Here is a 20,580-nt window from a genome sequence, read left to right as displayed (position 1 = left end):
CTCTGGGGTCCCCGGTTCAGCTGTGGGGCTGCAGCTCTGCGGGGTCCCCTGGTTGGTTTTGGGGTTGCAGCTTTGTGGGGTGCCCAGCTCAGCTGGGTGGCCCCCAGCCCAATTATGGGGCCACAGCTCTGTGGGGTCTCCAGTCCTATTGTGAGGTTTTGGGGTCCCCAATCCTGGTTATGGGGTCCCCAATCCTGTTGTGGGGTCTCCAGGTTGGTTGTGGGGCCCCTTCCTGTGGCTGTGGGGTCCCCATCCTGGTTTTGGGGTCCCCAGCCTGGTTTTGGGGCTGCAGCTTTGTGGGGTGTCCAGTCCTGTTGTGTTGTTTTGGGGTCCCCAATCCTGCTTTGGGGTCCCCTTACCGGTTTTGGGGCCGGAGCTCTGTGGGGTCCCCAATCCTGGTTCTGGGGTCCCCAATCCTGGTTTTGGGGCTCCCATCCCGGTTTTGGGGCTCCCATCCCGGTTTTGGGGCTCCCATCCCGGTTTTGGGGTGCGCAATCCCGATTTTGGGATCCCCAGTCCTGTTTTGGGGTCCCCATTCTGGTTTTGGGTCTCTAATCCCGGTTTTGGGGTCTCTAATCCCGGTTTTGGGGTTCCCATCCCGGTTTTGGGGTTCCCATCCCGGTTTTGGGGCCGCTCTCCCGGCCGGCCCCGCTCCAGCTCCATTCCCATTCCCGGCTCCATTCCCATTCCCGGCGTTCCGGGGCCGTGTCCTTGTCCCCCCCGCTCCCAAATCCCGGCTCCGCTCCCAAATCTCGGCTCCGCTCCCAAATCCCATTCCCACATCCCGAGTTCCCAACCCCCCTCGCCCATTCCGGCTTCTCCCGGCTCCGCTTCCCGAGCTGCAGCGGGAGCCGGGAAATTCTCATGGATAACGCCAGGGAAAAAAAATTCATGGATAACGGCAGGGGAAAAAAAAAATCCATGGATAATGACAAGGAAATTTTCATGGATAAAACCGGGGGGATTCTCATGGATAAAGCCAGGGGGATTTTCCTGGATAACGGCAGCGCTGCCGTGGGGTTGGGCTGGGAATTCTGCTGGAAGCTCGGAATTCCAGCTGCCAGCTTCCCGAGGAAGGGAATTCCCTGCCAGCCGGAGAATTCCAGAGTTTTTCCCCCCCTCCGGAAAGTTTCGGGAGCTTCTCCTCCTCTCCCTCCTCCGCGATTTTTATGCGGATTCCTGGCACGACGCGGGGCCGGAGCCTCTGGAATGACGGGAGAGGGAGACCGGGAATATTCCCAGCTTGGAATTGCGGCTCCCACATTCCCGCTGCCCTTCCCATGGATTTGTTTTCCCTGGGGAGAGCGGGAGCCGGCTGGGAAGGGGAGGGGGCGGCTGTGCTGAGGAATTCCTGTGGATTCCTTGGAATTCCGTGAGTTTCACGTGGGGTTCCGGCATTCCTGGGACGCAGGTGTGGAATTCCAGGATCCGGGAAGGATTCCTGGGATGTGAAATGCTTTTCCCGATGTTTCCCCCCCCGCCGCCTCCCTTTTCCCTGTTTTTCCTCGTGCTGCCGTGGAGTGGGTGGTCCTGGAGTCGCTGCCACAAAATCCTTGGGATTCGCTTCTCCATCCCAAAATTCCTGGCGTGTGATCTCCAGGGAAAAACAACCCGTGGGAAGAGGGAGGAGGAGGACGTGGAGTGACCCCTGGGAGCGGGAACCGCTTCCCGCTGGATATTCCCGGAGTTCGGGAGGATGAGGGGCTCAAAATCGATCCCTTCCCTCATGGAATTCCTCCAGGAGAGGCTGATCCGTGGATTTTTTTTTTTTGGGAATCTTGGCAGCTCCGGATACGGCGCTGCTTTGTCATGTTCCATGGATTCGGGACAATCCCTGAGCTCGGGGGGTGGCCGGGAATGTCGGGAGAGGCTGGAATGGGAGGAATTCCGGCCGAGGGAGCTCTCCAGGGTTCTGGAATGACGCGGGGGCAGGGATGGTGGCGATTCCTGGGAACGGGAATGTTGGGAATGGAGCTGGAAGGATGGGAAAAGGTTTGGGAATGGAAAGGGATTGCTGGATGAGGATGGGGAGCTGGAATTTCAGGAAATCCAGCCATGGGAATCCAGCCTGGGAATGCACAGGATCCTGGAATGATTTGTGGGATGATGGATCTCATCCCTACCCGTGAGATCATTCCCATCCCATTCCAAGGGCAGGGAAATTTCCACCATCCCAGGCTGCTCCAGCCTTTCCTTGGACATTCCAGGGATGCAGGGGCAGCCCCAGCTGCTCTGGGAATTCCAGCCCAGCCAGGAATTCCTCATTCCCAAGATCCCACCCCAATCTCCCTTTCCCAGTGGGAAGCCATTCCCTGTGTCCCACCCTTCCATTCCTTTCCCACATTTCAGCTCTCCTGGAGCCCCTTCAGGCCCTGGAATGTGCTGGAAGCCCTCCCTGGAGCCTTCCCTTCTCCAGGAGAACATTCCCAATTTTCCCAGCTTTTCCTCCCAGCTCCATCCCTTGAATCCTCCCGGTGCCTCCCCTGGATTTGCTCCAACAGCTCCGCGTCCTTCCCGGGATAATTCCCAATCCCATATTCCCATTTTTCACCACATTTCCCAGGATCAGCTCCTTCCCGTGGCTTCTCCAGGGCTCGGAATTCCTGGGAAGTTTTTCCTTCATCCCAAGGTCAGGAATTTCTCCTGCTGCTCCTGGTTTTCCCTCTGGGAAGGTCGTTTGGGAAAGGTTGGGAAGAAGCCAGGATGCAGCTGGTTCCCAGCTGGAAAATCATCCGAGCCCTCGGGAATGCCATCTGTCCCAAATCCCGCTTTTTCCCAGGTTATATTCCTTCATTTCAGGTCAGGCCGGGATTTTTCCATTGGGATTTTCAGGATTTCAGGTCACCAGGAAAAGTTTTGTGGAATTTTTGGAGCCACCCCACTTTGAACTTCCCCAAGTCCAAATTTCCTGACTGGAACTCCAAGGAAAAATTCTCTCCTGGATATTGGGGGAAACAAAAAAAAATCAGGATTTAGGGATGGCTTGGTGGGATGGCCTCAGGATTTTTGGGATTTTGTTGGAAAAGGAGTCGGAATTGTGGCTGCTCCATCCCTGGAGTCATCCAAGGCTGGTTTGGAGCAACCTGGGAATGTGGGAATTGGAATGGGATGATCCCAAAGATCCTTCCCACCCAAACCGTTCCAGAATCCCAGGAATTCTTGGCTCCACCTCCCATCCAAGTGGGGGGATCTTGCTCGGGATTCAAAAATTCCCAACTTTTCCCGTGCTTTGCTTTTCCTTCAGCATCGATTTTTGCCAGGGAAGATCCCTCTTCCCAAATTTCCGTATCTGCAGGGAAGCTGGACAGGACAATTCCCGGGTTTTTTATTCCCCGCCTCCCTGTTTTTAATGGAATTTCTTCCTTATTTGAGGAGACCAAGAATTCCCACGGTGTTCCTTGGTCAGGGTCCATTGGAGTCACCCCAGAGTTTCTGAAATTCCCAAAAAGGGAGGTTTTCCAAATGTGTGGATGGAAATCCATTGGAAAATCATGGAAATATCCAGGATGAGGCTGGGTTATTCTAGAAAATTCCCATAAAAATGACATTCGTTCCTGGAATCTGGGAGAACGTTGGGAACTCTCATCAGTTATCCCTGGAAAAATCCTTGGTGGTAAGACAGGGAGATCCCATCAAAAACTCGGATTTTTGGGAGAGAATTCCCACAATTCCTGCTTTTTTCTCTCTGTTTTTTGGGACACAATTTCACATTTCCTACTTTTTTTCCATCTGTTTTTTGGGACAGAATTCCCACAATTCCTGCTTTTTTTCCCCCCAGTATCCCAAGCCTGGGCTGGGATTTGTGGGCTCAACTCTGGAGCTGGATCCAAATCCATGAAAATTCTTTTGGGATTGATTGGCACAGGAGTTCCCAAGGTGTTACTCTGATTTCCAGGTTGATCCCGATGGATTTTCCCTAGATCTTGGTTTTGCATGGATCTTTTCCTTTGGAAAAAAGGGAGAGCGGAACCTCTGGAATGGGATCGATTTCCCCACTTGAATGAGCTGGAAAACTCTGCCTTGGCACCAAAACCCTTCCCTGAGTTCATTCCCAAAGCTGGAATTCTGGGAATTCCAGATTTTAAAAAAGGATTTTTCCTGGAATTCTCGGGAAGAGCCTCCGTTATAAATCCAGTTCTCCAGGCCGAGGCTTTTCAGATCCCTGGGATAATTTCATGGATCTTTTTGGGGAATCAGTGGCTGGAGCGGGAAGTGCTCCTGGTAGGAAAAAATCTTCGGACACAGAAATCTTAAATTTAGTGGGGAAATTCCCGGAATTTTCCAAAAGAAACAAAATTCCCTCTCTTTAACGTTTTAAGGAATAATGTTAAGGATTCATTTTGGTGTTCCTGTGTTTCCTGGAGCTTTTCCTGCATTTGAATTCCAGAATTTAGTCCTGGAATGTTGCTTTTCTCCATCCTCTGGAAAAGTCTCCTTGTGCTTCCCCCTTCCCATGGGAATTCCATTGGGGATCCCTAAATTATGGGATATTCCTAGAAAAAACAGGGTAGCGCCTCAAGAATGGAAATCCCATTGGTTTTTTGGGAATAATTTCAGGATTTTCCTGGGAATTCCAGATGGATTTGCTCCCTCCTTGGCTCCAGACAATCCTGGGAATTGTTATTCCCACCTGGAATTCCAACCCTTAAACGCGGGGCTCCAAGTGACCCCAAATTCCCAGCTGGAATTTGGGAAGTGCCTTGGTTTTCCGTGGAATTGAAGAAACCCGGGAGATATTCCCGTCAGGAATATTCCGCCGCGCGCTGAGCTGGCGGCCGGCCCCGATTCCCATCCCAAAATTAGAAAATTCCTCATTAATTCCACTCCGCATCCCGGTGACCTCGGAGCTGTCCCAGTTTTCCAGCGTGACCCAAAATAGGCGGGAAAATTCCAGAGGGAATTGAGTTCCCCTGGGAATGGAAATGACGGAATGTTCCGGGCTGGGAAAAGCCGGGAATTCGGGGAGGTGGGAAGAGCGGCCGTGGCGCCGTTGGGTTTTCCTGGATCGGCTTCCCTGGGATCTTGTCCGGAATCTCGGCCCTGTTTGGGATCCTGGGTTCAAAGCGGGGGGGTTCGGGCTTGGATTTGGGGTTCGACCAAATTTGGGGTTGGAGGGGGTGTCCGTGGCCTGCTCTGGAATTCCAGACGGATTTGGGATCTTTTCGGGGATTGGAGGGCTTGTCCGTGGTCTGACCTGGGATTCCAAGGAAATTTGGGAGGGTTTTTTGGGAATGTCCATGGTCTAACCGGGGTGTCCAACCTGATTTGGGGTTTTTTTTTGGGTTTGGAGAGGTTCTCTGTGATCCGACCTGGAATTCCAAGGAAATTTGGGGCCTTTTTTTTGGGATTGGAGGGGTCCTCCATGGTCCGACCTGGAATTCCAAGGAAATTTGGGGCCTTTTTTGGGATTGGATGCGCATCCATGGTCTCAGCCTGGGTGTCCAACCCGATTTGGGATCCAGGGTTGGGTTTTCCGGGGCTCTCCGTGCTCTGACCTGGAATTCCACCCAGGTTTGGAGTCTTGGGTTGGGATTGGAGGATATGCCCATGGTCCGACCTGGAATTCCAACCAAACCTGGGATCTTTTGCTGGGATTTCTTTTGTTGGGAGCTGTCTGTGCTCCTGACCTGGAATTCCACCAAAACTTGTGATCTTGCGTTGGGATTTAGGGATTTTCCACAGTCCTGACCTGGAATACCAACCAGATTTGGGATCCTTGGTTGGGTTTTTTGGGATTGTCCATGTTCTGGCCTGGCTGAGGAGTCCACACGTCCCTGGATGACATTCCAGGCCATAATTCCAGGGATTTAGCTGGAGACCATTCCCACGTTTCATTTCCACGTTGTTCTGCTTGTGCCTCTGCACATTTTCCATGGGTTTTTTTTCTCTCTTTTCCATGTTTTTTTTTTCTCTTTTCCATGGTTTTTTTTTCTCTTTTCCATTCCCATCCATGCTCCAGACCAGCAGCTCCGTGAAGTAGGTAACTATGGAATTTTTCCTTGGGATTTTTTTTTCCCCTTCCCAGCTTTATCCTTTTTCCCACATTTTTTCCTCGCTGTGGCCTCCAAGTGTGGGGAGTTTTCCAGGATTTTTGGAGCTCGGCTTTTCCCGGTTTTCCCTCCACTCCTGCTGTTTATTCCAGATGGGATCGGGGCTGGGGGGGCAGAGGGATCTTCCTCTCCCATCCCGGTTTTCCTGCACTTCCCAAAGTTTCCCTTTCCTCGTGTGTCCTGAAATTCCCAGAAAACCCAAACTGGGAGTCGCCTTCTGGGAATATTCTGGAATGGGAGCTGTGGGGGAGGAACTGGTGGGGGGAATTGTGGATTGGGAATTCTGAAGGAGGAATTCCATGGGGATTCCTGCTGCTCAGGGATTTGGGATGTTGGGGCACAATTCCCGGTGCTCTCGAAATGGCTTTGGAATTTCCGATGCCAGGAATATCCACCCCCTCCTGGCGATCCTGGAAATCTGATCCCCGATCCAGGGATGGGGGGATTGGAAAGCATCCAATGGGGGCTGGAGCTGGTCCCAAAAAAATTCCCTTGGACATCCCAAGGTTTCCATGTGCTCCCGTCACTCCTCTGCTGCCGAATCCATGGAAAACCCCATGGAAAACGCTCTTTCCCTGCTGTTTGCTGCTGGCTCCAGGTGGATTCCCATTCCCAGGAAAATCCCATCCAACTGGAATTGGGATCAGCTGGATTTAAACCTGGGAGTTGCTGTTCCCATCAGGAAAATGGAATTTTTTCCCTCCAATTCACACGGATTAAGCCCAGGAATGCCATTGGAGTTGGGAACTCCAGGTGCCACAGAATTCCTAAGGGAACAGGGGATGGGAAAACATGGAATGGCCTCAGGCTGGGCCAAGGGAGGCTCAGTTTGGATATTTGGGAATTTTTCCATGGAAAGGGGGGTCAGGCCTTGCCCAGGGAGGTTTGGAGTCACCATTCCTGGAGGAATTCCAAGGAATTCCTGGATGTTGAGCTGGGGATAAGGTGCGAATGGATAACCCAGGAGGGCTTTTCCAAGGTCGGGAATTCCAGGATTTCGGGGTTTAATCCTGGATTTTTCCAAGGGCTGGGAAGTGCCGTGTCATGCTCTGCTCCAACTGCAGAGGCTGCTCAGAAATCCTGGAATTTCCATGGGAAAATGAAACCTCCAGGAGCAAAACGTCCACAGGTTTTTAAGGAAAAGGTGACGTCATCATCCTCCTCCCTGTTTTCCACCAGGATCCGCTTGGAGCTGCCAATTCCAAGTGGGATCCGTAACGTTTTCCTGGAGTTCAGATTAATCCACGGAAATCAGAACTATCCCAAATGATCCAGTGGGAATCCAGTGTCAGCATTCCCATAGAAAAGCTTGGAGATGGAATTTTTCCATCTCCTGGTGCATGAAAATGAAAAATAAGGAAAAATCCAGGAATATTCCCTGGGAAACTGGGGGTTTTCCATGAGTTTTGGGGAATGTGGATCCAGGTTTTCAGTGAGTTTTTAGGCATGTGGATCCAGGTTTTCCAGGATTTTTGAGTGATGTGGATCCAGGTTTTCCATGGGTTTTTGGGATGGTTCTGCCCTTTGTGCCACATTCCAAGCGGGATGGACCCATCCCAATCCCTGACATTTCCAGGGCTCTCCTGCCGGATTCTCTGGGAATTCTGGCCAGGATCCAGCATTCCCAGGGCTTCCCATGGAGCTCCTCATCCTGCCAGGAGCTGCTCTTGGGGTAGGAATTCCAGGAATTCCTTCTCTAAGGACGCTGAGGACTCTGTCTCCCTGGGATTTTTCAGGATGGGGAATTCCCAAATCCCACTGTTTTCCAGCTGGGAATTCCACCAGGGAGTGATCCCCAAATGTTCCTGAATCCCTGCTTACAGGGCTGATCCCAGTTTTTTCCTGGAGTTCGGGTGGGAATCAAGAAAATCCCCTCAGACTTGAATAACATCCAAGACGTTTCCCAAGCCGGATTATCCAAGGAATTTCCGCCTCTGGAATGGCGCTAATCCCTCAAACACATCCTGGCTTTTCAGCGGGAAGAGGATTCCTGTGGGTTCCAAAGGGATTCCCTGAACTCCCGGGGCTCCTCCTCCTCCTCTTCCTGGGAAAAGCTTGGAGCAGCCTGGCAGCCGGGCCGGGTTTCCTTGGATCCCTGACTCCTTTCCCATCCATGTTTTCCGTGGGCACGGGTGTGAGACGGCTCCGGCTGCTCTTCCCTCCTCTCCGGAGCTCGGGAATGCTGAGCCAGGAAAGCTCCTGGAAAAGCCTGGGAAACATCTGAGGAATAAACACTGGGAGAAGGAGCTGGAGCCAGGCTGGGAAAATCTGGGAATGGGGAGGCTCCAGGGAGAGCTTCCAGCACATTCCAGGGGCTCCGGGAGAGCTGCAGAGGGGCTGGGGCCAAGGCCTGCAGGGACAGCACCCAGGGAATGGCTCCCAGTGCCAGAGGACAGCCAGGGATGGGATCTTGGCAATGAGGAATTCCTGGCTGGGCTGGGATTGCCAGAGCAGCTGGGGCTGCCCCTGCATCCCTGGCAGTGCCCCAGGCCAGGCTGGACACTGGGGCTGGAGCAGCCTGGGATGGTGGGAATTTCCCTGCCCTTGGAATTCGATGGGATTTCTGCTCCATTCCCACCCAAACCATTCCAGGATCCCTTTCCCAGGGGCAGTCCCAGGAATCCCGCTGCTTTTCCCACATTTTGGCTCTTTCCTGGCTTGGAGCAGGGATTGGAGGACATTCTGTGCTCCAGCATTCCCGAGGCTCGGGAATTTCTGTTTCCAGCTGGAAATGGGCTTTTCCCTGGATTTCCTGTTGGGATTGGCGCCTCATTCCCGCTTTTCCCTCCTGGACCCCTCAGCCCCTCAGAATTCCCTGGATTTGCTGGTCCAGATCCAGCAATGCCAGGATCCCGCTGCTCTCCCAGTGCCGGGAGATTGCAGGAAAAGGGAATTTCTCCCTGGTTTTCCTATGGAATGTGCTCAGTCTTTTTTTTTTATTTTGTTTTCCCTCCTTTTGTTCCCCGGGATGATCCCATTGTCATTCCTGGGTTATGGAAAAGAGGGAATAGCAGGAAAAGGAACATTCCAGCACAATCCCTCCTGGCTTTGATCCTTTTGGATCCTTTCCAGCTCCAGCCATTCCAGGATTTTCTGACCTCTGGCCTTTGCCAGCTGGGATTTGAGGGATATCCATGCTTGGGAATTTCCTGAGAATCTGCTGAATCCAGGTGCCTTTGGATCTCCCCGATCCCTCCGGGATCCTCCCTGTATTCCCAACATCCTGGAATTGGCTCCCTGACGAATCTGGGATCCATGGGATTCGGGAACAGCTTTCCCTATCCCATGGCTTTGCCAGGAGCTGGAATTCCCTGGATCCCGGGGGATCTGGATGGGATTGATCCCAGGTTTTGGGAATGGGGCCCTTGTAAATATTCCAAATATTCCCGCCTTTTATCTTTAAGGGCCATTCCAGGGCCACTTTCCCTTGGGAATTCTGCTCCTGTGGTGCCCACCCCACTGGAGCTGCCAGGAATTCCTTGGATAAAGGAAAAGTGCTGGGAATGCCAGACTGGGAATGTGGGAAAGATGAATTGTGCCAGGATTCATCCCAGTTTTCCAGGCGGGATCAGCTCTGGGAAGGTTTGACTGGGAATTCTGGGGGGGGGAAATCCTGGAATTCCAGCCCATAGAAAACCCCGATATTCCCACTGTGGGAATCTCTGTGTGTGTGGGATCCAGGTCCTCAGGAATAGGGAAGGAAAATGGGAATGAGAAAGGGAGAGGAAATCCTGGATCACGGGAAGGATCCGAAACCTTTGGATCAGCAAATCCCATTCCCAAGCTCCTTCCTGCCCCCCAGTCCCGAAATTCTGCTGAGGCCGAAAATTCCTCAGGAACATTTTCCCGGCTCCATCCGTTCCCTCCCTTTCCCGTTCCCTTTGATTGCCGCTATTTTTTCCAAGGAATGCTTGATTAGAGCCGGAAGGACGGGATAATGACGGGAATCAAGGCCGGATCTGTTCCCAAATCAGCTCCGCAGCTGGAGCCGGCGGAGCGGGAACGGCTCCGGGGATGATTCCTGCATCCATCCAGAACCATTCCCAGTGCTGATTCCCGGATCCACCCAGAGCAGGAACAGCTCCCGGTGCTGATTCCCGGATCCATCCGGAGCTGTTCTAGCTTCCGGTGCTGATTCCCAGTGCTGATTCCTGGATCCATCGGATCCATCCAGAGCCATTCCTTGTGCTGATCCCTCAGATCCACCCAAAGCCATTCCCAGTGCTGATTCCCAGATCCATCTGGATCTATTCCCAGTGCCGATTCCTGGATCCATTGGATCCATCCGGAGCCATTCCAGTGGCTGATTCCCAGATCCATCGAATCCATCTGGATGAATTCTTGGTGCTGATTCCCAGATCCATCCAGGGCCATTCCGGCTCCTGGTGCTGATTCCCGGATCCATTGGATCCATCCAGATCCATTCCCGGTGCTGATTCCCAGATCCATCGGATACATTCCCACCCCTCATTCCAAACACAGAACTCTGATTCCCTGCGGAAATCCCTGCTGGAATTCCAGGCTGGTCCAGGGCCTGCGGGATGAGAATGGGGAGCGTTGGAAGAGAGGAGCGAAAATTGGGAATGGCTGCGGGAGGGAAGAAGAATCCAGGGAATGAAAGATGGGAAAAGAGGGAACGGCCTGGAGGGGAGATTCTGGTTGGATTTTGGGAATATTTTTCCATGGGAAAGGGGGTCAGGCTTTGGAAGGGGCTGCCCAGGGAGATTTGGAGCGAAGCCCCAAATCCCAGAATTCTTTTCTGGGAGGCCAGAATTCCAAAGGGCTCCAAAGCGGGAATTTTCCAGGGGTAACTGTTGGGAGCAGAGCAGTGGGAATTGAGCAAAATCCAAGATTTGGGATCATTCCAAGGCCTGACAGCACCAGAACCTTTGGAGAGATGGAGAATTTGCATCCCAAAAAAAACCCTGGAGGAGCCTGAAGGGATTTTGCTGTTTGGCTTTTCCTTGGATTAGTTTTTCCTTGGATGCCTCCAGGCAGGGTTTAATTCCTGGATCCTTCTGGGAATTCTTTGGGATGGATGGAGCAGGGCTGGATTTCCGGATGCCTGAAGAAATTTGGGATTAGCTCTGATGAATGCGCGGGAATTGGAGCTGGGATAAAGCTGGGAAGGGTCAGGAGAAACGCGAGAATGGGGCAGCAAATCCCGGAGGAATTCCAGGGGTTTTTTCTTTTTACGAAACCCTGGGATGGTTTGCTGGGAAGGGACCTTAAATCCCATTCCAAGGGCAGGGAAATTCCCACCATCCCCGGCTGCTCCAATCCTTCCTTGGGCACCGCCAGGGATGCAGGGGCAGCCCCAGCTGCTCTGGCAATCCCAGCCCAGCCAGGAATTCCTCATTGCCAAGATCCCATCCCTGGCTGCCCTCTGGCACTGGGAGCCATTCCCTGGGTGCTGTCCCTGCAGGCCTTGGCCCCAGCCCCTCTGCAGCTCTCCTGGAGCCCCTGGAATGTGCTGGAAGCTCTCCCTGGATCCCTCCCTTCTCCAGGGGAGCATTCCCAGCTCTCCCAGCCTGGCTCCAGCTCCTGGATCCCTGGAAGCATCCAAGGCTTGGAGCCCCCTGGGATCATGGGAGCTTTCCCTGCCCTTGGAACGAGGTGGGATTTGAGGTCCCTTCGCACCCAAACCATTCCAGAATTCCATAAAATCAGCAGAAGTTTGGGATCCACCCAACTTCAGCCTTTGGATCGGGACCTGCTCCAAGGAATGAGCCCCAGGAAAAGAGGGAGCGGCCTCAGCCTGGGCCAGGGGAGGGCCAGGTTGGATTTTTGGGATAATTTTCCATGGAAAGGGCTCAGGCCTTGGCGGGGGCTGCCCGGGGAGGTTTGGAATCCCCATCCCTGGAGGTGTCCAAGGAATTCCTGGAGGTGGCACTCAGGGCTCTGGGATCAGTCTGGACTCAGTGATCTGGGAGGGCTTTTCCAGCCTCTGGAATTCTGGGATCTGGACACTCCTGAGAGAATTCGCACCTGGGGAACACCAGGAATGTGCTGCTGGGATCTGGGGATCCGGAGTGGCACAGTTCGGGAATTCGGACATCCAGAGTGGGAAAATTCAGGCATCCAGACTGAGAAAATTTGGAATTAAGGCATTTAGAGTGGGACTCTTTGGGAATTCTAGCATCCAGAGAGGGAAAATTTGGTCCTTTGGGTGTCCAGGGTGGGACAATTTGGGAATTTGGGTGTCCGGAGTGTGAAAAATCAGGAATTGGGTATCCAGAGTGGGAAAATTTGGGATTTGGTCACGAGTGGGACAGTTTGGTAATTTGGGGATCCAGACTGGGAAAAGTTGGGAATGTGGCATCCAGAGTGAGAAAAATCAGGAATTTGGAAATGTATGCGTCTGGAGTGGGAAAATTCGGGGATTCAGAGCGGGAAAATTATGGGAATTTTGACATCCATAGTGGGAAAACCCAGCAATTCCAGATTTTCCCGAAGGAACTAAACCCACAGAAAGCTCCACATTCCTCAGATTCCCTCCAGCTTTGCCTCCCGGATTCCGGCGGCGCCTCCTCCATCCCGAGCCCCCCCTTTTCCCGGGATACCCCCCCCTGACTCCCGATCCCTGTTTTCCGCAGTGCTGAGCATCGGCGAGGGCGGATTCTGGGAAGGCTCCGTGAAGGGCAGGAGCGGCTGGTTCCCGGCGGAATGCGTGGAGGAGGTGCAGATGCGCCAGTACGACTCCAGGCAAGGTCGGTGTCTCCCGGAATTCCCGGCCGGAATTCCGCACGGAACCGCCAGAGCGCTCCTCCGGCGGGGTGGGGGTCGCGGGGATTTGTATCCCGAGGGATCTGCTCTGGCCACGGATCCATCATCAGGGAATGGAAGGGTTGGGGTTGGTCGGGACGGGAGCAGACGGAAAACTGGGAAAATTTGGCCTGGTCAATCGGAGAAGGTCCGGGGTGTCCCGGAATTCCAAACACAATTCTCGATGGAATCAGCAGAGCGCTCCTTCGGTGAGGTGCGGGGGGAAGGGGAATTGTGGGATTCGTATCCCAAGGGATGAATTCCAATCACGGATCCATCATCAGGGAATGGAGAGGTTGGGATTGTTTGGGATGGGAGCAGATGGAAAACTGGGAAAATTTTGGATTGCGTAGCTGGAGGTCAGTATCCTGGAATTCTGGCGGAATTCCCAACGGAATCAGCAGAGCGCTCCTTCATAGCGGGGCGGGGGGAGGGGAACTGTGGGATTCGTATCCCAAGGGATGAATTCCAATCATGGATTCACCATCAGGGAATGGAGAGTTTGGGATGATGGAGGGGTGGGAGCAGAAGAAAAACCTGGGAAAACTGGGATCGGTCAGCCTGGAAAAGAGGAAAAATCCAGGATGATCCAACTGTGGCATCCAGAGCCTGAAGTGGCCGTGGAAAAGAGGAAAATATCAGGGAATATCAGGAATATTTCTAAGGGATGGAGGGACAGGAGACAGGGAATGGTTCCAAATTCCAGGGAATTGTGGGAATTGTATCCCAAGGGATGAGTTCCAATCATGGATTCATTGTTGGGATCTTCTGCAGGGAATGGAGAGTTTGGTATTGGTTGGGATAGGAGCAGAGGAAAAGCTGGGAAAACTGGGATTGTCCTGCCTGGAAAAGAGGAAGATCCAGGATGATCCACAGAATCGGCTGGAACTGCCCCAGCTCTGACGGGAATTCCGTAATTCCAAAGGAATTCCTGTTCCGCTGAGGGGGAGTTTTCCATGCCTGGAAAAAGGAGGATCTGGGCGGGTTTCATCCCTTTTCCCAACTTCCTGCCAGGATCCGAGGCAGGATTGGGATCTGCTCCCAGGGAAAAGGGATAGGAAAAGAGGGAATTGCCTCAGGCTGGGCCAGGAGAAGTTGGGATTGGATTTTTTGGGAATTTCCCCATGGAAAGGGCTCAGGCCTTGGCAGGGGCTGCCCAGGGAGGTTTGGAGTGGCCATCCCTGGAGGTGTCCAAGGAATTCCTGGAATTCCACTAGGATTGGGCCGAGTTTAGACTACGTGTCCTTGGAATTCTTTCCCAACCTCTGGAATTCTGGGATTCCACAATTCCCTGCCTGTGTCCAAAATAAATGAAGGAAAAATCCCATTCCCCAAGAATTCAAGGATCAGGAATCTTCCCTTTAAATGGAATTCATCAAACTCCAAACTCTCAGTGGAACCAGAATTCCAGACAGGAGGAAAAGGGATCTCCCCACATTCCGAATGGGATTTTTTTCCCAACTTATTTGCAACCCAGGATTGATTCCCGGGAAAAAAAAAAGAGGATGAGGCATTCCTGGTTGGTTTTCCAGCTTTTCCCCAGCATTCCCTGTTCCCAGATTCACGCTGGAAGGGCATCCTATGGAATTCCATGCCATCCATATCCCATAAATCCCATCCCATCCCTTCTCCAATCACTGAGTCCTTCCCGATGATTTTCCAGCTGTCCATTATCCCAGAAAAAAGCAGGCTCATCCTTTCCCACTGATTTAATCAGGATGCCGAAATCCGGGCTTTTCCCAAATTTCTGCACCCTCCCTTGGCAGATCCAAGCACATCCCAGATTTATTCTGGGCCTGAATTGCCAAGGATTTTGGTCATGGATTCGAGGAATGTTTAGGTTGGGAAGGGCTTTAAAGCCCATCCTGATCCCATTCCCTGTGGAAACCTTCCGCTATCCCAGATTCCATCCCGTCCCATGGATCCCATCCCATGGATCCTGTCCCATCCCATCCCATGGATCCCATCCCATGGATCCCGTCCCATGGATCCTGTCCCATAGATCCCGTCCCATGGATCTCATTCCATCCCATCCCATGGATCCCATTCCATCCCATTCCATGGATCCCATCCCCTGGATCCCATAAATCCCATCCCACGGATCTCATTCCATCCCATCCCACGGATCCCATAAATCCCATCCATCCCATGGATCCCATCTCCTGGATCCCATCCCGGTCTCCTCGGGCTCATTCCCGTTAATTTCAGCCGCTCCGTGTCCCTGCGGATCCCGGCTGCTCCCGGATCCATCCATCAGCTCCGGAGGCTCCGTGACGGCTCCATTAAAAGCGCGGCTATTTTTGGGAGCCGGGAAGGGAGCGGAGCCGCTGGGCCGTGGACAGCCCATAAATCCCGGCTTTTCCTCGGGAATGGGATCCGGGAGGGGCTGGGGATCAGGGAGAATGTCCGGAGGGATGAGGAGAAGGGATGAGGGGGATCGGGAATTCCGAAGGGCTGGGATGGCAGGAGAAGGGGGCAGGACGAGGGAATTCCTGAATTCCTGGTGGAATGGGAGGTGCTGGGAAAGGCCAGGGCTGGATGGATCAGCTCATGGAGCTGTCGGGATCTGCTGGGAATTCGAGGTCTGGAAATTCAGGATCTGCTGGGAATTTCCTTTCCTTTTTCCTTTTTCCTTTTTCCTTTTTCCTTTTTCCTTTCCTTTTTCCTTTCCTTTCCTTTCCTTTCCTTTCCTTTCCTTTCCTTTCCTTTCCTTTCCTTTCCTTTCCTTTCCTTTCCTTTCCTTTCCTTTCCTTTCCTTTCCTTTCCTTTCCTTTCCTTTCCTTTCCTTCTCCCTTCCTTTCCTTCTCCCTTCCCTTGGGATTCATTCCTGGATCGGCTCCACAGCTGCTCCCTGCTGCCGTCTCCTGGTGCCGAGCGGGAGCTTCCCGAGCTTTTCCTTCTCCTTGGAATTTCCCTCTGGGATCAGAGACCCCTCAGACCCGTGAGGATTTTCCCATCCTGATCCAAGCAGAGAATTCCCTGTTTTAATTCCTTGTGCTGCCGTTACCTAGGAGCTTCCCAGGCTTCTTCATTTCCTTGGAATTTCCCCCTGGAATCAGGAGCCCCTTGGAGCGGTGAAGATTTCCCCAGGCTAATCCAGGGAAAAGGGCTGGGAAACTCCAGAGGGATCATTCCCATTTCTTCCCATCCATTCCCAGGTGGGAAAAGCGTGGAAGCAGGGCGGGAATGTGGCTGCTCCCTTGGGATTCTCTCCCTCATTCCCAGTTTTCCTCAGAATTCCAGCATTCCCAGAGATCTGGTGACCTCCAGGACAGCACAGAATTCCCAGCATTTCCCATCCATTCCAACACTGGAAAAGGAAGGAAGAGGGGCAGGAATGTGGGATTTGGGGTTTCCATAGGGTTGAGTCTCCTCTGTCATTCCACCCAGGAATTTTGCTGGAATTTCCCCCTGGATGATTTCCGGGAACGGCTCCAACATTCCCAGGAATTCCTCGGCCACACGTGGGCCTCTCATCCACGGAGAAATTCCCGCCTGGAATGGAATTCATTCCTGAGCTTTGTGGATCCACTGGGGAGGGCGGGAAAAGCCGGGAATAATTTGGGATGTGGATTTTTCCCACAGAAACCAGGGAAGACCGGACCAAGCGGCTTTTCCGGCACTACACCGTCGGGTCCTACGACAACTTCACCTCCCACAGGTAAGGAGCCGCTCCCGGGAATCCCGGGAATTCCCGTTTCCATGGAAAAAACCCCGCCCTTTTCCTCACGGAGGTTTGGAATTCCACGGGAAGGGGATTTTTCCAGGAGTTTTGGGCGGTGGGAGGAATTCCAGAGGGGGGGAGGTCCCTGGGCAGGATCCAAGGTTTTGGGGAATTCTGGGAACGTGGCTGCATTCCTGGCTCGTATTCCAACGGATGATCCAACATTCTGGAAGAGTTTGGGAATGTGCTCCCATTCCCGGCTCCTGTTCCAGGGAAGGATCCAAGGTTCCGGAGAAGTTTGGGAATGGGCTCCCATTCCGGGCTCGTGTTCTAATGGAGAATCCAAAGTTCTGGAGAATTCTGGGAATGTTTCCCATTCCTACCTCCTATCCCAGTGGAGGATCCAGCATTCCGGAGAAGTTTGGGAATGTTTCCCTTTCCCAGCTCGTTTCCCAATGGATGATCCGAGGTTCTGGAGAAGTTTGGGAATGTGCTCCCATCCCTGCCTCGTTTCCCGGTGGAAAATCCAACATCCTGGAAAAGTCCGGGAGTGTTGTGCCGTTCCAGGCTCCTGTCCCGTTGGAGAATCCAAAGTCTGGGAATGCTTCCCCATTCCTGGCTCATGTCCCAGTGGAGAATCCAAAGTCCCGGAAAAATTTGGGAATGTTTCACATTCCCAGCTCACATTCCAGGGGAGGATCCAACGTTCTGGAAAATTCTGGGAATGTTTCCCATTCCTGACACATCCCAGTGGATGATCCAAGGTTGTGGAGAAGTTTGGGAATGTGAAACATTCCCAGCTCGTGTGCCATGGGAGGATCCAAGGTTCCAGAAAAGTTTGGGAATGTGCTCCCCCTTCCTGGCTCCTGTCCCGTTGGAGAATCCAAAGTTTGGGAATGTTTTCCATTCCCAGCTCATTTCCCAGGGGAGAATCCAACATCCTGGAAAAGTCCGGGAGTGTTTCCCATTCTTGTCTCCAGTCCCAGTGGAGAATCCAAGGTTCCAGAAAAGTTTGGGAATGTGAGCGCGTTCCCAGGTGGGACAGCAGGGGGACATTCCTGGACTGTGGCTTCTCCTGGCGGATTTGGGATCGGGAACGGGAAGGGTTGGATTTGGGGATGTCCCCGAGCTCTGGAATTCCCGGAGGGATGAGCAGCTGCTTCCTCTGGAATGGGGACGCTTCCCCTTTTTCCAGGGAAGTTTCAGAATTCCCAAATCCATCGGAGCCAGAGGAGGGGTTTTTCTCCTTGGAAGCCACGGAATTGTGCAGAACCGTGGAATTCTGGGAATCTTGGAGCTCATCCACAACATTTTCCTGCTTTTTTTTGAGCTCCTTATCCCAAATTTTGCTTCCGGGAGCATTCCCGACTCCGAGGAATTTGTGGGATTTGGGTGGATCCTTAAAATTCCCAGGATTTGCTGCTCTGGGGCTGTTCCTGTGGGGGAAAACCGGGAAAGAGGAAAAAAATGAGGGAAAAATGGAGGGAAGCTCTGAAAAATCCCTGCTGGGATCGTGGGAAGAGCGGGAAAAAAGTGGGAATTCATGGATGAGGTGAAATTCCATTGGTTCAGAGGAAGAAAGGACAGGATTGAATCCATGGGAATCGCAGGCAAAGGAATTTTCCTTCGGGAATCACATCCTGGGGAAACAGCAGGAGGAGCTCTTGGGCCAGGAGTTGGAATTCCTGGGAATTTTTCACTGGGAAAAGATTCCCGGGAATTCCAATGGAGGAGTGGGGCAGGAAGGGGAATTCAAGGCGCCGTATCAAGCATGGAAAAAAGCTTGGGAAGACCCCCCAGAATTCCACCAATTCCTTGGAGCTGGAAATGCTCAGGGGAACTAAATTTGGGATAAGGGGCTCAAAAAAGCAGGAAAATGTTGCGGATGAGCTCCAAGATTCCCAGAATTCCATGGATCCACAGCATTCCTTGGCCCAAGGCAAATTTAAGACAAATTTAAGGAACCGGATCCGGAAAAAACCTTGGGAAAAGCCTGGAGTGGGGTTGGATCCACAGGGAGGGCTTGGATTGGTCCCGCTCCAGGAAATCCCTTGGGAATTGTTTGAATTCCAGGAAGAAGCTCCCAGAGAAAATCTGGGGAGTTTGGGGAATTGCTGGGAAAGGGAAAAATCCCAAAATTCTGGATTGCGGATTCCGCGGGACCGTGGAATGGTTGGGAATGACGGAATTGTGGGATCATGGAATGCTTTGGAATGATGGGACATCCCCAGGAATTTCGGGGTAAATCCGGATTGGAGATGGAAAAAGTCTCCCAGGATGGGATTCCCAGCATTCCCAGATTTCCTTTGGATTCAGGAATCCCTCCAAGGAGGAGCAGGGGCCACTCCAGAGCCGGGATGTTATGGATGCTTCCAAAATTCTGGTCATTCCCAAAATCTGGGAATGGGAAAAACGGGACAGAAAAATTTACCTGGAGGAGACGAATCTGAGCTCGGCTTTGTCCGGGAGAGAAATCCCGGTGGGAATTGCCCTCGGAATTAAAGGCGGGGGGGATTAAAGAGGCTCCAAATTAATTTGAGTATTAAAGCTGGGAGCAGCTGGGAAGGGGAAAAATTGGGAGCAGGAGCCAATCCCGGATTTGTGTCGGGGATTAGGGAGAGGGACTTCACCAGAAAACAGGGAAAACGTGGAAAACATGGAAAACATGGAGGGGGGAAAAGGGGATTTCTCGGCCCTGGAATGCCGAGGCTGGGAAAAGGTGTGGAGACAGAAAATTGTGGAATGAGGGCGGTTGGAATGATGGGATTATGGAATAATGGAGGTTGGGATTAGGGAATTACAGAATAATTTTCCTGGAGCTGGGAAATCTGGGAATTCCTTCCCGTGTTTCCAAGAATGGGAATTCTACAGGGAAAGGGAGCTGAGCTTCCACTGAGAAAAGTTTTCCTTGGATTTCCCTGTAATTCCTGAGATTTCCATGGTGTTGTTGCCTCTTCTCCCATCCCTCTGGAAATCTGGGAATTCCTTCCCGTGTTTCCCAAAGCTGGAATTCCCCCATCCAAAGGGGCTGAGTTTTCATTGGAATTCCACCTGGAATGGGACCCGGAATGGGACCAGGAATGGGATCTGGAATTCTCCCTGTCCCTGTGGAACACCGGGAATTAAAGATGGGCTTTGGATCAGGCAAAACTATGGAAAACCCATGGAAAAGGCTTGGAAAAGGAATTCCTGGAGAATCCTCCACCATTCCACCCTTTGGTGCCCAAGGCTGAGCAGAAAACCTGGAATTGGATCAGGAATGGGACCCGGAATGGGACCTGGAATAGGACCTGGAATTTTCCCCGTCCCTGCGGAACGCCGGGAGTTAAAGGTCAGGTTTGGATCAGGCAAGACTATGGAAAACATGTGGAAAAAGATTGGGAAAAGGTTTGGAAAAGGAATTCCAGGAGAGGCCAGAACCATCCCAATCCCGCCCTTTGGTGCCTGAGGCCGAGTGGAAAACCTGGAATGGGACCTGGAATGGGACCCGGAATGGGCCTGAAATAGGATCAGGAATGGGACTGGGAATGGGATTGGGAATGGGAGCTGGAATTTTTCCTGTCCCTGTGGAATGCTGGGAGTTAAAGGTGGGCATTGGATCAAGGAGAACTATGGGAAAGAAAGAAAGAAAAAAAAAAAAAAAAGGGAAAAGATTGGAACAGGAATTCCTGGAAAGGCCACCACCCTCCTGTCCTTTGGCGCCCGGGGCCGAGCAGAAAACCTGGAATGGGAGCTGGAATCCCAGGAATGGGAGCTGGAATGGGAGCTGGAATGTTCCCTGTCCCTGTGGAATGCTGGGAGTTACAGGTCAGGTTTGGATCAGGCAAAACCACGGAAAACCCATGGAAAAGGATTGGAACAGGAATTCCTGCAGAGGCCACCGCCATTCCACCCTTGGGTGCCCGAGGCCGAGCGGAAAACCTGGAACGGGAGCCGGAATCCCAGGAATTCTCCGTCCCTGCGGAACACCGGGAGTTAAAGGTGGGCGTTGGTCTCAGCACCACCCCCGGCAATTCCAGCTCCTTTTAGAATCCATGGAATCTGCAGGAATCAATGGAGCGTGATTCATCCCGGGCTCCCACGCTTCCCGAGGCTCCGGTG

General features: G+C 52.6%; 1 protein-coding gene across 4 annotated transcripts in view; it reads left to right on the top strand.

Annotated features, from left to right (window-relative positions):
• SHANK3 (SH3 and multiple ankyrin repeat domains 3) overlaps window positions 1–20,580 on the top strand; it is a 164,735-nt gene that overhangs the window by 77,215 nt on the left and 66,940 nt on the right. For all 4 annotated transcript variants that reach the window (XR_008508403.1, XM_054514833.1, XM_054514835.1 and 1 more), the window contains exons 14-15: window positions 12,647–12,760; window positions 16,401–16,476. Coding sequence is in view for 3 of the 4 variants with exons in the window: in XM_054514833.1 (XP_054370808.1) it covers window positions 12,647–12,760; window positions 16,401–16,476 (190 nt within the window). In the remaining variant the exon portion in view is untranslated. The remainder of the gene's footprint in view (window positions 1–12,646; window positions 12,761–16,400; window positions 16,477–20,580) is intronic.

The sequence above is a fragment of the Molothrus ater genome, chromosome 5 (assembly GCF_012460135.2).
Source record: "Molothrus ater isolate BHLD 08-10-18 breed brown headed cowbird chromosome 5, BPBGC_Mater_1.1, whole genome shotgun sequence".
NCBI classification, from domain to species: domain Eukaryota; kingdom Metazoa; phylum Chordata; class Aves; order Passeriformes; family Icteridae; genus Molothrus; species Molothrus ater.
Note: the sequence above shows the minus strand (reverse complement) of the source record. Positions and strands in the feature narration are given on the sequence as shown.